The sequence below is a fragment of the Saccoglossus kowalevskii genome, chromosome 15 (genome assembly GCF_978046115.1).
Source record: "Saccoglossus kowalevskii chromosome 15, keSacKowa6.1, whole genome shotgun sequence".
Taxonomy (NCBI): domain Eukaryota; kingdom Metazoa; phylum Hemichordata; class Enteropneusta; family Harrimaniidae; genus Saccoglossus; species Saccoglossus kowalevskii.
The window spans coordinates 13,320,601-13,338,955 of NC_140655.1; the positions used below are offsets into that span (position 1 = coordinate 13,320,601).

General features: G+C 35.6%; 1 protein-coding gene across 1 annotated transcript; it reads right to left on the reverse strand.

The window, feature by feature from the left end:
• Positions 1–2,756: 2,756 nt before the first annotated feature.
• Positions 2,757–10,525, reverse strand: LOC144349921 (elastase-1-like). The gene is made up of 7 exons (XM_078008265.2): positions 10,445–10,525; positions 10,147–10,230; positions 8,545–8,566; positions 7,790–7,967; positions 6,254–6,513; positions 4,959–5,095; positions 2,757–3,041 (listed from the first exon to the last, which is right to left on the reverse strand). Exons 1-7 carry the CDS (start codon positions 10,523–10,525, stop codon positions 2,757–2,759), a joined length of 1,047 nt encoding a protein of 348 aa, XP_077864391.1.
• Positions 10,526–18,355: the final 7,830 nt, after the last annotated feature.

Here is an 18,355-nt window from a genome sequence, read left to right on the forward strand (position 1 = left end):
AATTATTGGTGGATAACATATAATATAGGCCTAGATATTTAATAATTAGAGTTGGAAGGTGGAAGTCGGGCAAATTTATGTCCGACTGACTAGTAATAAAGTGGTCTATCTGTGACCTTTTCACGTTTGTATTCCTTTGGAAACTAATATATCTACAATGTAAGTGTTATGTGCAAAGCGAGTTCCTTCAGTTCATAGCAAATAATTGTACATGTGCAATGGCAATTAAATAAAATAATTAATATTGTTCAAACTGTATAATTGTTTTTTATTTAAATGTTCATAGAAGCTAGATGTAAGTCTTCCTTTAATTGATTTTATCTTTATATTTATGAGAACCAAATTTCCAATTTATGAATTTGTTTATATTTATTTTTTAATTTAGCTATAGCTTTAGCTATAAATTAAGTTAAAACCTTTTTGTTCCCTTTTGTCTCGGGGGTGGCCAACATCCAATGTAGCGAAAAGCGACTATGGTTGAAACACGGCTACTTGAATACCGTACATGGATAAATAAAATGTGTTCTGATCATTTTTTTCGACATATTCATTTTCAGAATATTTTTTGTGGCTATTCTCTCAGGCTATGGCAACCAACTCCACATCTTTATCAAAATGTAGTATCAAGGGCTAGTCTTACAATTTCGCGAGAATATATACTTATGATTTGTTACCATAGCAACTGCATCCACATCTGCATCGAAATCAAGCCGATTGCCCTCCGTGTTCATGGCATTCTCTTCAACTAATTTCATAAGAATCCATATATAAATTTATAATAATCAATGTCTTCATCGAAATTGAATTCACCCATAACTATTTGAATTATAAATTAAAAATCTTTCTCAAAATTTCTGCTTCCCTGGTAACCGTACCTATATCTGCAACAAAATGTTATGTGCTCATGCTTGTATCAGGGGAAACCTAAAATTGGTATGTCAATCCTTTTTAACTTATTGAATTATCCTGCTAATAGACAAACAAACAAACGCTACTGAAAACAAAACCTTCCTGGGAGAGGTAATATCGCGATAGCTTGTGTAACTGAGTACATCGCACATTAAAGTTACTCTCTAAGAACCATTCATTAACCTTCATTGGATCTTAAGGCTATCATGTGACATAAGTAATGGTCTGATTATAGGCAATTACGGGATATATTTCAGGGTTTCGGGATTCGCTCAGATACTCAGTCTGAACAAATGCGAACCGTTGTGAATCTGTACGTCCGAACTCTATTCAAAACAACAACCTTTTCACCACCAGACTTCCTCGCCCAAATTTCTCTGCACTTTATTCTCATATTCTTCAATATTTCTAAAAATGATTCCTAATTTTGGAGCCAACAGACAACATTTGCGTCAATTCTCAGGCATCATATTTTTGATTGTGTACATTGGACCTATCACCATAGTTAAGCATTAATCTGACAAAGACACTATGACAGACGTGCAGATAATCGGGACCAGACCATCGTCTCCGGGATAGCAAATATAAATGAATAACAATCGAAAGATTAGCATTTTGAACAGTATCATTTAATAACTAAAGGGATTTTATGATTACATTTACAGTGCTACCTTTAATATCTCGAAAATACAGCGCCCTCACACCATTCACTACACATACATGCACATCGGTGAGTAATATGTGACGTACATCCGGGACTTAAACGACAATATAAACTATCAATTGAAACATTGAGGTATAAATGTTTATACCTCCATGATGGAACTGAACTTGTCTATGGATGAAAATGTGTGGACGTGTTAGTGCTAGGTGTGGTGACGGTGAGGAAGAGAATTTGTTTTTGAAAACCACATATTCCGTCTGTATGTAATCCGTCTTCCTAACAAATGACCAAAATACAATACCTCGTCACATGCAATATGTCGTCAATAGATTGGGCCCTCTAACGACGAAGCACTTCCGTGACGTCAAAATGACGTAGATGGATGAAGGTAATGTCAACTCTGATTGGTTGTGTATTTGTTCATCATTCAGAACATATCGGATCTCTCAAATATAGTATATTGTACTGGCGTCTGACCACAGACCGAAATAAGTACAAAGATGTGAACGGCGTCTTCTACACCCACTTACGTCACAGAAACAGGTCGTCAATAGAGGGTGTGCTTTAATTTAAATACTACAATAAATGCTACCACAGCACGTAGTGTATTGTTCCATGTGCATACAGAAAACATCAACATGTAGGAACGTTTAAAATTGATTTTAGATTTGAGTTGGTCTGAAATTTAGTGACATCAATATTTTACGACAATGTCCGTATACATTTATTGAGATACGGTGAGTAGTACGGTGTTGGAGTAAACGAGCTTTTCATTTTTTTATATTTTGCTTGAACTTAAGCTGTTTTGGTCGGATCGTTTGATGGTGTCATGTTTTAGCCATTTAAAATTACTAACAACAAATGTGTATAGCTTGTATTTTTCTTGATGAACTTTTCTTTGTTACAGGCATTATTGTTGTCAGTTGCTTTGAATACAGATTTTCCAGACGGAGTAATATGTGTTCAATTAATTGTTTTACCCACAACTACTGCTTACAATTATTGGAAAGGTTTAAACTAGTTTTCAATGATAGTTCAGCGTTTATACGGCCACATTCGGCATTCCTCGGTTCCCCAGATCTCGCGTGACTTTGGAAAGTATATGACAAACTTGGATGACGGAGCAAAAAAACTGGGTTTATCATATTCTATTTTGGGCAACCGTGGAAAAACTAAACGCTGTCTATTTCGGATTACGCAATAACGAACGCAGTACGCGCCCCCTGCTGATCTGGTTTTTCTTTTTGCCATTGCTTTTGTTTTTGTCTCTTCCATTACCATTTCCCTCACTAGAGGAGTCAGCAACAACAGTGCCGTCGACTTGACTCGTGATGACGTCATAATATACACTCACACGTGTGTACACGTCTGGCATACTACCACAATCACCGCTTCCCCAGCTGGTGATTCCCTGTAGAACTAAATTACCATCAGTATCCCGACACGCCAAAGGACCGCCACTATCACCCTAGACAAAACAGGAAGAAATAATATTACTTTCTTTATTATATATTTATTTGTTTATTTTTTATCTATTTATTCCATTTTTTTTCATTTATTCAAAAACTGGTCAAATGTTCATAAAAATTGTGATTTTTTGGGGGCCATTCACGATGGTTTCTATGGTAATAAGGTGTCATTATTTTGTTCGGTTACATATGATGAACAAATATACTATAATTTTGATGAATATATATTTTTTTAACATCGAATCCTATAAAAATTGTTTCAATGTGTTAATTTTTTACTTTTTTCGCAATATTCTGTTTGAAGGGTTCACATTTAAGCTCACGACACATCTGCAATGACTCTGAAACACGTTTTGCGCATGTATTGACACAAGTTCTTACACTTTCTATTTTAAATTTTCATGGAAACATTTGAGGAATTATGCCTACACCCCTCATACGTTAAATTTGTAACAGACATAATGATTAATATTCAACAGTGGAATATGCATATTATAAGTCAGGTCTGTAAGTTTCCACATATATTTTAAGGTAACAACTTTTTTACATCATCTAACACTATTCATACAAATTTGAATACAGTTGCCATGGTAACATTCATTTTGGGAATGATTTTTATATATAACTGAGGGTTTGTCTCTGATATGGATTAATCGATTAAATTTTGATAGGTGTGTGGATTTTGCCTAATATGATCGATTCCACGAGTGAACAAAATCAATTTGGTCTTTCCTTTCTAAAGAAATTTGAAGTTCACGTGAGTATGATAAATGTACAGTGAGAATGTGTTAATTGCGTATGGTGGACGTTTGCGCTCTCCGAGTACTGTCTAGATAATTACCGCAGCACATATTTTATTTATGCTAACTATAAGCCGCTTACACTTCGGTGTTACCATGCAGAATGTAATTTGTAACGTCATCGTATTGGTTACAGGTAGTTGTTTATAAGTTGTAATCCGGCATTGTATTAGCTCCATAACCGTACAGGTATTGTTGACCTGTATTATAATGCACCTCGGCTAACACAATGGTCAAGACCCTGAAGCTTTAGCAAAGCTGCAACACCTGGAGTTGATGGCGAGATCACAGACAACTAATTAGTTGTATGAGACGAGATAGAGTTTTTAGAGTCACAACAACGACCACAGAAGGTAGGTTCTCGGACGACTGGGCTAATAGGGTGAACTTTTCCACAAAACAGACACATTGGAGTAGTCTTTTCGATTGTCGCGTGGTTGGGTTTTATTATCCCTGAGCAAATGACATAAATACATATTTTTTTAATTTATTCAAATGACCCAATAATTCAGCACTGTACAGGGATATTGCAACTGGTTGCAAATTAGTTCCTTTTGGAGTAACAATTTGAGGCGGGTCATTAGTTGATTTTCACCAGTCTCCTTCCTGGCTGATACCGAAGCGCCTTAATCCCCACGTGCACGCAATTGAGAAGAATCTCATCGTACATCATTAAGATTTGAGATCTAATATTTCAGATTAGACAGTTTATATTTAAAAGCAGCAAAGAACTGAACACGAAGCCACGTGTTCGAAAAGATATCGACATTGCTTCTCGCAACACTACACGTCATAATAGTCGCAAATAACCTCTGATTAAGGCTTGGCCATATACATTCTTAATCTTATTCAACGTGATAAGTTCGTTTACTTTAAATTTCCCAGCATCCTCTGCGGTTTTATTGGCACTTGCGGTTGGAAACTATTTTATTTTATATTCAAGGATATAAAATACGTTATTATTATCATTAAATATATTATTCGAAAAATATATATTATATTTGTAAGAAAAAACATATATTATAAAATGAAAATATATATTATTTGTACATTTTTCTCGTAAAGCCTCGCGATAATAGACGGCAACTAGTCTAATGCCGACATGGGGCTGCTTACCGAACATGTTCCAGGCGATCCATTACCGGCACACACCATATTGTCGGTAATATAATTACCCCACACTCTGCCAGACGAGCAATTGCTGGTTGGATATATAGCGACTTCCGCGTCTTGCAGTATATTGTGTATACTTTCTGTTAAAAGAAAATAATCTACATGAACTGACAGATAATATGTTTATTCTAGAATCTTTGGACTAGAATATTCTGGATGTTGTTCTTTAATACCACATTCATCTTAAAAATATGATTTTCACTACTTGTTGTTTCTATAAAAGTCTCGATATTTTGCTTTCGTAGTATTGAACACCAGCCATATGTCTCAACTACACACGCCGCTCTGACACGTGAGGATAGTACTCCATAGGACACGTGAAAATGTGACACCTATTTGTGCATTATTTGCAGCAATATGTTCAGCCGTTATTCAACAGCCAACTATTAAAATGCACGTTGAACCAGCCATAAACATCAGTGATAAAATTACGTCAAACAACATTACGAAATGGTGAATTTATCAACAGAGTCGTGTTGACTCCCGAGAGATGATAACAACACATGCTAAAAAAACAAAGGCTCATGGGTAAACAATGAAACCCTATGGCGATCTGATGCATGTGCACGACTCTCCCGCTTTAAGTAATAACGTGTATAGTCTGGCTCTGCTTAGGGGTTGACCATTAGAAACTCTGGGGAGGGACGATATCAGAAATACTCCACTTAGTATGTGCTATTGCTTTTATCCCATGATGATTTTGTTGTATTTATGCGTAAAGATGTTTGTTTGTTTGTTATTATTCCCTGCAGGTTGTTTTTCTTTGCAAACTATTTTTTTCCTCCAATTATGTCATCACCCTCCATAGTTTCTAATGGTCAACTCTTTATAGCCACAGTAGTTCTACTCTCACGCACATGTTGAATAACGTTTTGTTAAAAAGTTATATACTAGTACAGTAAGAAATACTATGTACAACCTTCTGAATTATACTAAAAGGGCGGCAGTCGTCGTGCCGCGTCCTGTTTGATATGGGACTCATAGCGAAGTATACAACGCGTGTAAAATACATTGTTTATTTACATGAAATTCGAACACGCGCTGCGCGACGACCAACTGCGCTTAAACAATGAGAAATCATATTTTGCATTGTTTCGTGACTATTTCGAGCATTTTTCCATATATTTTTTTTAATTTGTCGGGAGTGAACAAGAACTCGCCCCAAGTTATGTCGGAAGGTACTGACATAATGATAGTGGTATGCACAAATAAATATTGCGAACTGGTATTGTACTCACCGTCACGTTCAGACGTGCCCCATCCTGAAATAATACAACTACCAGTGTCGGTGTAATTATTAGACATAGCGATAGTACTGACATTTTCATTAAGAACGGCACTGTGATCCAGAGTCAGAATGGCGTAGTCACAATCAATGGTTGTTGGATCGTATACGGGACACTTATATATCCCTGAAACATTGATGTACTGTTCTGTGTGATCGTTTTCAAGAAGGTTGTGATCACCAAGTGTTACGATGAAATCGCTTGCTGAAAAGCTAAATTATAAACAGAAAATACAAAACTTGTTACAACACAACAACAACAACAACAACAACAACAACAACAACAACAACACATCTTGCCAGCCGATTAAACGAAAATACAGTACCCTAATGTTCAGAACGCACAGACTGAATCAGAGAAATATATACAGACTATCAAAAATGAGGAAAATAGGTCGTAAGAATAGAGCGAATGATTTGACTTTTAATTGGGTACTAACAAGAGTGACCAAACACCAGCTGAGAACTACTAGAAATAAAGAAATGAACAACTGACAAACAGTTGCTTTATCTCACGGCGAGTGGTTGTGCACATCATAACGAATGGCGGGGGGGGGGGTACGATTAGTTTGTTATAGTGAAGTGTTCACTTTAATGAACCCATAATAGTTTGGGTTGATGAGCGGAAGACATATTCGTTATGGCGAGGTCACAGTGTAATTCGTGTCTGACATTTGTATCTGAAAATACTCATCAGCAATGAACGTTGGTATAATGAAAGTTCATTTTGATAATGTTAGCAGGCAAAGAACCGTACACTGTTACCATTGTAGATCGTAGTGTAAATGAATATAACGTATTGATTATGTTTAAAGCGGGAGGATTGTCACCTGCGCACGCTCGGGAATTGAGTTCGAAGCGACGATAACACACGCTAGAAACGCAAAGGCTTATGGGTAGACGTTTGTTTGTAAACAATGACACCTATGGCCATCTGACGCATGCGCAGGTGACGACTCCCCCCCCGCTTTAATACAATGCTGATCTGTGTTGACATTCTGAATATTTTGACACGTGCAATCCGCACTGTTCGAGAGAAGACACCTATCAATAGACCATTTCCCGTTCCCTGCGAGATCCCGCGTTATGCGTGAAATCGAACGTAAAAACAGGACAAACAAAAGTCACAGCGTCGTAGTGGCGACAAACATCGCGTGAGAATCAACAAACACGAAAGTATTTTGGGGACATTTCCATGCTTAATAATGTGCTGTACACATTTGATGATGGTCAATTTTGATGAAGTAAGGGTATTCAAACGCAATATCCCCTTTCAAAGATCGGCCTTTCGACTTTGAGCTATGAAAATAAAACGAAATTCGAATCAAATCATATCGTTCGAATTTTACGGCAGACGTTCGACCCGCGTCTATCACGCAATACGCGAGATCTCGCAATTGAACGGAAAATCACCCATTGACCTCTCACACCTTTACAAACAACTAAACCTAAAAACAGAAAATATATCAATTGTGGTCTTATACGTTACCCGTGAATACAGTGCGCCGCTGTCAATACATGATTCTCACTTATAAGGGATCCCCCACAGATAAAATATGGTTTTTCACCGACATAGCGTCTAAGAACAGCCTGCCACGGATACGCGTGTGGCTCTGCGTCCTTCCCGCCGTGTATGTTGACTGTGATTGATGAATCAATTGATATTTCTACCAACGAATTGAAAAATACTAAGTGTATTACGTATATTGCTCGCCTAGTCAGATACAGATCTCGAGACGCAAACCAATCAACACGTTGTCTGACAATATATATATTTTGGTGTAAAAAAATTATTAAATTGAAATAATTGTATATAAATAAACGATTAAACTGTAGCAAACAGATTAGTATACATTCATTCATGATTATTGCTTAGACATACTAGTAACTAATATTATTATACATCTGTCACCGTAACGCCATAAGTTACAGCGTGCCATGATTTTGTTCTGAACTTTTTGGATTCCCATGCTGTATCATTGGAAGGAAAAGATGTACCAAGTTGTACTGTCTTCGTGCATACTTTGAGGTATCCTCGTAATAACCTCATATTATTTTGTGTGTTAGGAACACATTTTTAATTTCACGAAAAGTACCCACATTCTCACATTAAATTTGCATAATACACTAAAACAACCTGAATTAGTAAGCACGATTCGTGTCCAGTAATTTTATGCTTCTAATGAGGGAGTACTACATGGGTATAGTCAGGGGTAATGTTGATTGTTATTGTAAATATCTTACCAATTGGTTCTATCTTGGACACCTGACGAGTTGGATAAAAGAGTCAAATATTAGCACAATATTGTAAATGAAATAATAATTTTCTGACATAAAAGTTTTACAGAATATGTCTTACTACCAACAGCAACTAATACGGAGAACGCCAATCTGATTAAAATAAGATCCTAGTTTTGGCTTTTTTTTTGTATATTTTATTTTGATCTAGTATTTATTTTTTTAAATTTTGGTAATTGCGAAAGCCAATGTGGGCAGAATTACACTAGATTTTAATCAGATTGGGGAAATGCGGGCTTGGTTTGAGAAACAAAGTCTCCTAAGTGCTTCAAACATGAGAAGCAGAATAGTGTACTTTATTTTGAATATTACAACAGTACTATATACTGTGATGTGGCCATAGTTTATTTTACTGCCAACTATATACTTAGCTGAACCTCTGAACTTAAAGCTCGGTAGTCGTCGCGCCACGTATGCGGGATATATATGGGTCTCAGATAAACAAAGATGGCGACTTTGACTGTTGCGAAGATCAGCGAGTACAAACTGAGCCGATTCCAAGCTTTAATTAATTACTTTTTACGTGCTTGGTAGGTATCGAAGGAGTCACCGGCGGTAATCAGTCATGTGCAAGTCGCGCCCAAAACAAACCTCATACTTGTGATTTGCATTTGAAAAGCACATTGGATTGTGGGAAAATCAATGTTTATCAACACAAATGTCGCATATGCGCACCGCGACGACTATCGCGCTTTAAGTAATCGGAATAACTCATACACCATACAACGTCACGGCACTATACTGACAGGTGATTTACTACTTCATTAACACTGACAATTAATTTATTGCATCACTACCAAAGATCGGCGATTGGCCGAGTCATTACGAAAAACCGGCTGTTGGCCGAATCACTGTCAGAGATCGGTTGTTGACCGAGTCACTACGAAATACCGGCTATTGGCCGAGTCACTACCAAAGATCGGCGATTGGCCGAGTCATTACGAAATACCGGCTGTTGGCCGAATCACTGTCAGAGATCGGTTGTTGACCGAGTCATTACGAAATACCGGCTGTTGGCCGAGTCACTGTCAGAGATCGGCTGTTGACTGAGTCACTACGAAATACCGGCTGTTGGCCGAGTCACTGTCAGAGATCGGTTGTTGACCGAGTCATTACGAAATACCGGCTGTTGGCCGAGTCACTGTCAGAGATTGGCTGTTGACCGAGTCATTACGAAATACCGGCTGTTGGCCGAGTCACTCCCAAAGATCGGCGATTGGCCGAGTCACTACGAAATACCGGCTGTTGGCCGAGTCACTCCCAAAGATCGGCGATTGGCCGAGTCACTACGAAATACCGATTGTTGGCCGAGTCACTCCAAAAGATCGGCGATTGGCCATGTCACGATAAATGACGATGGATTCGTATGGCAGTATTAAGAAAAGCAAATTAGAAATAACGACTGTTAATTCATTTTTTTTGAATTCATAAGTTGTAAATCGTTCTGTATTTGCCATGCAGCGATTACACATGGCATGACTAATCAGAAATATAATTTTAAAGATGTCGGTTGTTACAGTATTAATTCACATTGTAACTGATACTTACGGGTACTGGTCTTTTCCCCCAAATCAGCGGACAAAACGCAATGATGAACACCAGACACACACACTGGGAGTCCATGATGTGATACTGTGAGAGAACATCATAAAATATCATATTCATAACATTGTTAAAAATTACTATTTGTACATGCCTATTTTTGAGAGTAGCCGATGCCAGGATTTGAAAACTCCTGCTGTTCACAGTCTAAATAGAATAGTATCTAAATTGCCAAATGATAATTCTCAAAATATTATATTTTCAGTTATGTATTTGGTAAACCATGTCATTGCGACCATCTTACCTTCAATTCAGATATCTTTGGGTGCGATGCCCGAACACAGCAGGAGTGAATTAGTACTACGGTAACCTGCCTTTTAACCATTGCAAAAGCAGTTCCCTCTTTTAATCACAAATTTAAAAAGTAGTCCCGTTTATAGTCTGCACATCCCTTCAGAGGATATGGACAAAATAGTCAATTTTTTTGAGTTAAAACTGACAATTAGCTCTAATTTTGTCTATAGGCTTCAAAATTCGAGTTCATTTTCAGAAATATTGAAGAATATAAGAAATGATACAGAAAAATATGGGCGAAAAAATCTGGTGGTGAAAAGGTTAAGCAGATTAATCACATTATTACACACACTGCTTAGATTCATCCGCTTTTGTGTCTTCTTGTTAACCTTCAGTCCTATTTTCCCCAAAGAAAAAAAAACAAACAACAAATAATTCAAACGGTGGTCCAATATACGGACGGTGAACAAAATTGCATATAGGAAAGTGAACGATTTTATAATCCTTAACAGTGTGGATTCAATGATAACAAAACACACCTGTCAATTATAAGTGACTGACAGCACTAATTATATTCTGCAAACATGTTTCAACCAAGATCGTGCTTGACAATCAAATTAAAATGCATTCATACCCCTGTCCATCAAACCTATATGTACTTGTATGTCAATCCAATATATGAATATGTTAACATGCACATAAGGTGGAGTGTACTTGTATGTCAATCCAATATATGAATATGTTAACATGCATATAATGTGGAGTGTATTTGTATGTCAATGCAATATATGAATATGTTAACATGAATATAAGGTGTAGTGTACTTGTATGTCAATCCAATATATGAATATGTTAACATGCATATAAGGTGTAGTGTACTTGTATGTCAATCCAATATATGAATATGTTAACATGCATATAAGGTGGAGTGTACTTGTATGTCAATCCAATATATGAATATGTTAACATGAATATAAGGTGTAGTGTACTTGTATGTCAATCCAATATATGAATATGTTAACATGAATATAAGGTGTAGTGTACTTGTATGTCAATCCAATATATGAATATGTTAACATGCATATAAGGTGGAGTGTACTTGTATGTCAATCCAATATATGAATATGTTAACATGAATATAAGGTGGAGTGTACTTGTGTGTCAATCCAATATATGAATATGTTAACATGCATATAAGGTGGAGTGTACTTGTATGTCAATCCAATATATGAATATGTTAACATGAATATAAGGTGGAGCGTACTTGTATGTCAATCCAATATATGAATATGTTAACATGCATATAAGGTGGAGTGTACTTGTGTGTCAATCCAATATATGAATATGTTAACATGAATATAAGGTGGAGCGTACTTGTATGTCAATCCAATATATGAATATGTTAACATGCATATAAGGTGGAGTGTACTTGTGTGTCAATCCAATATATGAATATGTTAACATGCATATAAGGTGGAGTGTACTTGTGTGTCAATCCAATATATGAATATGTTAACATGCATATAAGGTGTAGTGTACTTGTATGTCAATCCAATATATGAATATGCTAACATGCATATAAGGTGGAGTGTACTTGTGTGTCAATCCAATATATGAATATGTTAACATGCATATAAGGTGGAGTGTACTTGTATGTCAATCCAATATATGAATATGTTAACATGCATATAAGGTGGAGCGTACTTGTATGTCAATCCAATATATGAATATGTTAACATGCATATAAGGTGGAGCGTACTTGTATGTCAATCCAATATATGAATATGTTAACATGCATATAAGGTGGAGCGTACTTGTATGTCAATCCAATATATGAATATGTTAACATGAATATAAGGTGGAGTGTACTTGTATGTCAATCCAATATATGAATATGTTAACATGCATATAAGGTGGAGTGTACTTGTGTGTCAATCCAATATATGAATATGTTAACATGAATATAAGGTGGAGTGTACTTGTATGTCAATCCAATATATGAATATGTTAACATGAATATAAGGTGGAGTGTACTTGTGTGTCAATCTAATATATGAATATGTTAACATGCATATAAGGTGGAGTGTACTTGTATGTCAATCCAATATATGAATATGTTAACATGCATATAAGATGGAGTGTACTTGTGTGTCAATCCAATATATGAATATGTTAACATGCATATAATGTGTAGTGTACATGTGTGTCAATCCAATATATGAATATGTTAACATGCATATAATGTGTAGTGTACATGTGTGTCAATCCAATATATGAATATGTTAACATGAATATAAGGTGGAGTGTACTTGTGTGTCAATCCAATATATGAATATGTTAACATGCATATAAGGTGGAGCGTACTTGTATGTCAATCCAATATATGAATATGTTAACATGCATATAATGTGTAGTGTACTTGTGTGTCAATCCAATATATGAATATGTCAACATGCATATAATGTGGAGCGTCCTTGTATGTCAATCCAATATATGAATATGTTAACATGAATATAAGGTGTAGTGTACTTGTATGTCAATCCAATATATGAATATGTTAACATGCATATAATGTGGAGCGTCCTTGTATGTCAATCCAATATATGAATATGTTAACATGCATATAAGGTGGAGCGTACTTGTATGTAAATCCAATATATGAATATGTTAACATGAATATAAGGTGGAGTGTACTTGTATGTCAATCCAATATATGAATATGTTAACATGAATATAAGGTGGAGTGTACTTGTATGTCAATCCAATATATGAATATGTTAACATGCATATAAGGTGGAGTGTACTTGTATGTCAATCCAATATATGAATATGTTAACATGCATATAAGGTGGAGTGTACTTGTGTGTCAATCCAATATATGAATATGTTAACATGCATATAAGATGGAGTGTACTTGTGTGTCAATCCAATATATGAATATGTTAACATGCATATAAGATGGAGTGTACTTGTGTGTCAATCCAATATATGAATATGTTAACATGCATATAAGGTAGAGTGTACTTGTATGTCAATCAAATATATGAATATGTTAACATGCATATAAGGTGTAGTGTACTTGTATGTCAATCCAATATATGAATATGTTAACATGCATATAAGGTGTAGTGTACTTGTATGTCAATCCAATATATGAATATGTTAACATGAATATAAGGTGGAGTGTACTTGTATGTCAATCCAATATATGAATATGTTAACATGAATATAAGGTGGAGTGTACTTGTATGTCAATCCAATATATGAATATGTTAACATGCATATAAGGTGGAGTGTACTTGTATGTCAATCCAATATATGAATATGTTAACATGCATATAAGGTGGAGTGTACTTGTGTGTCAATCCAATATATGAATATGTTAACATGCATATAAGATGGAGTGTACTTGTGTGTCAATCCAATATATGAATATGTTAACATGCATATAAGGTAGAGTGTACTTGTATGTCAATCCAATATATGAATATGTTAACATGCATATAAGGTGTAGTGTACTTGTATGTCAATCCAATATATGAATATGTTAACATGTATATAAGGTGTAGTGTACTTGTATGTCAATCCAATATATGAATAGGTTAACATGCATATAAGGTGGAGTATACTTGTATGTCAATCCAATATATGAATATGTTAACATGCATATAATGTGTAGTGTACTTGTATGTCAATCCAATATATGAATATGTTAACATGCATATAAGGTGTAGTGTACTTGTATGTCAATCCAATATATGAATATGTTAACATGAATATAAGGTGGAGTGTACTTGTATATCAATCCAATATATGAATATGTTAACATGAATATAAGGTGGAGTGTACTTGTATGTCAATCCAATATATGAATATGTTAACATGAATATAAGGTGTAGTGTACTTGTATGTCAATCCAATATATGAATATGTTAACATGCATATAATGTGTAGTGTAATTGTATGTCAATCCAATATATGAATATGTTAACATGCATATAATGTGTAGTGTACTTGTATGTCAATCCAATATATGAATATGTTAACATGCATATAAGGTGTAGTGTACTTGTATGTCAATCCAATATATGAATATGTTAACATGAATATAAGGTGGAGTGTACTTGTATATCAATCCAATATATGAATATGTTAACATGAATATAAGGTGGAGTGTACTTGTATGTCAATCCAATATATGAATATGTTAACATGCATATAAGGTGGAGTGTACTTGTATGTCAATCCAATATATGAATATGTTAACATGCATATAAGGTGGAATGTACTTGTATGTCAATCCAATATATGAATATGTTAACATGCATAAGGTGGAGTATACTTGTATGTCAATCCAATATATGAATATGTTAACATGCATAAGGTGGAGTATACTTGTATGTCAATCCAATATATGAATATGTTAACATGCATATAAGGTGTAGTGTACTTGTATGTCAATCCAATATATGAATATGTTAACATGCATATAAGGTGGAGTGTACTTGTATGTCAATCCAATATATGAATATGTTAACATGAATATAAGGTGGAGTGTACTCGTATGTCAATGCAATATATGAATATGTTAACATGCATATAAGGTGTAGTGTACTTGTATGTCAATCCAATATATGAATATGTTAACATGCATATAAGGTGTAGTGTACTTGTATGTCAATCCAATATATGAATATGTTAACATGCATATAAGGTGGAGTGTACTTGTATGTCAATCCAATATATGAATATGTTAACATGCATATAAGGTAGAGTGTACTTGTATGTCAATCCAATATATGAATATGTTAACATGCATATAAGGTGGAGTGTACTTGTATGTCAATCCAATATATGAATATGTTAACATGCATATAAGGTGTAGTGTACTTGTATGTCAATCCAATATATGAATATGTCAACATGCATACAAGGTGGAGCGCACTTGTATAACATTGTAAGATATACATTTGTGCTGTGCTGTGTTTTCCCACTAAATACCAGATCAAAGCTTTGGTTCACGTTTGTTGTGAAACATTTACCCTATCCATCTACCATGTCTGCTATGCTGGAAGATGCCACTATATTCAAGAACCGGCTTTGGTAGGTTATAGAGTTGATCTACTTTCACTGAACAATGGTGATATATATAGGATAAATTGATTACCTGTTTGTGGCAAATCCCTGGGTCTCCCTCACTCATAGTTTTAGAATATTTAACTAAACGTCACAGTATTTGTATTGTGCGGTCATTATCTGGGGGTATTAATGTCATATCAGGTGAGGTTATTCGAGAACAACCAGGAGTTTTACCTCTTACATTTTGTGTTTAAATTTTTCATTTAATCTATGTTTAAGAATTTAAAATGGAAATGGCGTGCGAATTACGACTTTTAATGTGAGAAATGCTTTATACGCTTCCAAAAAATAAGATCTTTGTACAAATTACGGACGAATAAAATAGCTGATTACATTTTACTTGAAATAGCACGTGGTGAATGCGCATTCACAGTGAATAGATAGACATGTAAAATGTGATTCTCTGACGTCAAAAACAATATGCAAAATATATTCTGCACACATATATAACCCATAAAGTCATGGTCTGAACACCCTAGTCTGTTACGTTAGACCCAGCGACCATCATCGATTGAATGGCCCTGCATGTATACCTGCCAGCTCGCGAGGTGAAGGAGAGATGGCATATATTGATGGTATTCTACTTCCGAATACTAGCTGATTGGTCTTCTTGGTCGCTGTGTTCAGTCTTCAAGTTACGTTGGCAAATGTCATGGGTGAATGTAATATGTGGTTTAAATAGTGCAGCGAACACGATTGGCGATGAAAGTAAAGACGCAGCTATGAAAATTGATCATTAGAAATTATGAAATGATTTCCAGTACAGCGGTGTGACATGAGTGTGTACAGAGAAATATACCATAATGAGGTTTCCTGCTTTACATATTGTAGTAAGCAGGATGAGGATGTCGCTCGAAAAAATAGTTACATCTTATATTTAGTCAAAATGCATATGATGTCTCCTTCACATCCCTAGCAATATCATGTAGACAAAAAAAACGCTGAAAATATTTTGGAAAAAAACTAATATTTCGAACAGCATATAAAATAGTACGTATTCCAAGCAAACAAGACGGCCGCTGTAGCGCTGTAGAGCCTAAAATCGAAACTTCATATGATGGTATGGATAGTGGGATACCAATGTCTACCTTGACTGGTGTACTGCATACTTCATATAAAGCTTCCAAGATGTCTCCTCTGTTCATCCCAGCAGCGAAGTGAGATTCAGCATCTGAAGTTTATGTCAATGATATGCCGGATATGGTGTTGCATCATATCTTCAACTTATCGATGCCAATGGTCGTATTCACTATATATCAAATGTGAATTGCAGCTTCCAATACACCAAGTGGTGGTCTAGGACAGGCTCTATAAAAGCGAACCAGTATATCTAATTCAATAAAGAGTTTGCAAACCGTTTATAGCTGATTCACGGTGCGTCAACACTATCCCATATTCAACTACCAGTGTATGTTGATGATGGAATGTTCAGTCTAGTAAACACACTCTAGCATTCGTTACAACAGCTCGAGTGACACCCGCTGATGTTCCACTTTCTGACTACTTTGGATTGCTGTTTGCTAAATGGAGGCGTTGAACTGCAAAACTTCTATGGGCGCATCTTTACCTGCCTTGTTGACATGCAGTACATATTGAGTTAGTACAAGATTTATCAACTGACTCTCGCTTTGTGTTCATCTAGTGAAGTACAACCGCTGATAACGATGATAACAGAATAAAACGTTTTTTTAACCATCACCATATTAATGTTTCAGTTGCAGGTGTTTGTGCAAACGTTTAGTAGGAAGATTGTACGTCGGTTATTTTTGTGTCGATTTCGTTGGGAGTCTGTTGATATTTTTTTTTTAGATTCTGTTATTTTCTAATCCCAGTAGGTAGGTATTTAGGAATATATACGATGCTGCCGAACCATCGGTGGTTTGGTATCAAGATTCAATATATTTTTGACGTAAAAAACAAGATAGTGAACGGCGTTTCCGGCGTTTAATAAAACTCGTTCTAAAGTTATGTTACAAGCGATGTTTTCGTAATAACCCCATACTATGTCATACAATTATTTAATATCTGGTGTTAAACTACGTTTGCTTGAACAGTGAATTGATAGACACGTCATCATTATTCCATGTGTATCAACGGGTAATGAATGATTGACATTGTCACTCATGTGAATATCAGTGCGAGTGATGCAACCATACACGATGAAATATTCAATGATGGGCGTGTGAGTTCATTTCGTTTAATGAAAAGCAATACTGTTGAACTTTCACTCATATAATTTTTGTGTAACACACCATTTATATCAGATACATAATGGTGATATTATTTAAAAGTAAAATTATAATTGATTTGTCTGTAATTAAAAACATAAGTGCTATATGCGAAAATTACTTCGTTAAACTATTGTGCTTGCTTATATGCAAATGAAATTTTGGCAATATACAGGGCTTAACATTATTATTAACTATTTTTGTGTCATCTCTATCATAGGTTTACCTCTACAGCATACCTTTTCCGAGGCTGACGAATTAGACCATCGCATGAAATCGTGAGGGATGGCGTTGATTAACGGGTAGCGCGTTGCAGACTGAGCGCGCCGGGGTGGATGCGTGTGCGGTGTGGGACGATACGGGCAGAGTGTTATCTATAGCAAGTACCTTCACGGTTACTAATAGCTCTCGTGTTCGATGTCGATGTGATGAGTGGTAGTTCCAAGAAATACGTTCTGGGTTTGATTTCTAGGTCTAAGGTCTGACCCTCGGTACACGTTTTGTAAACCTTTGCACCTCCCAACAAAGTCTATATCTCTTTCGTTTTGACTGAA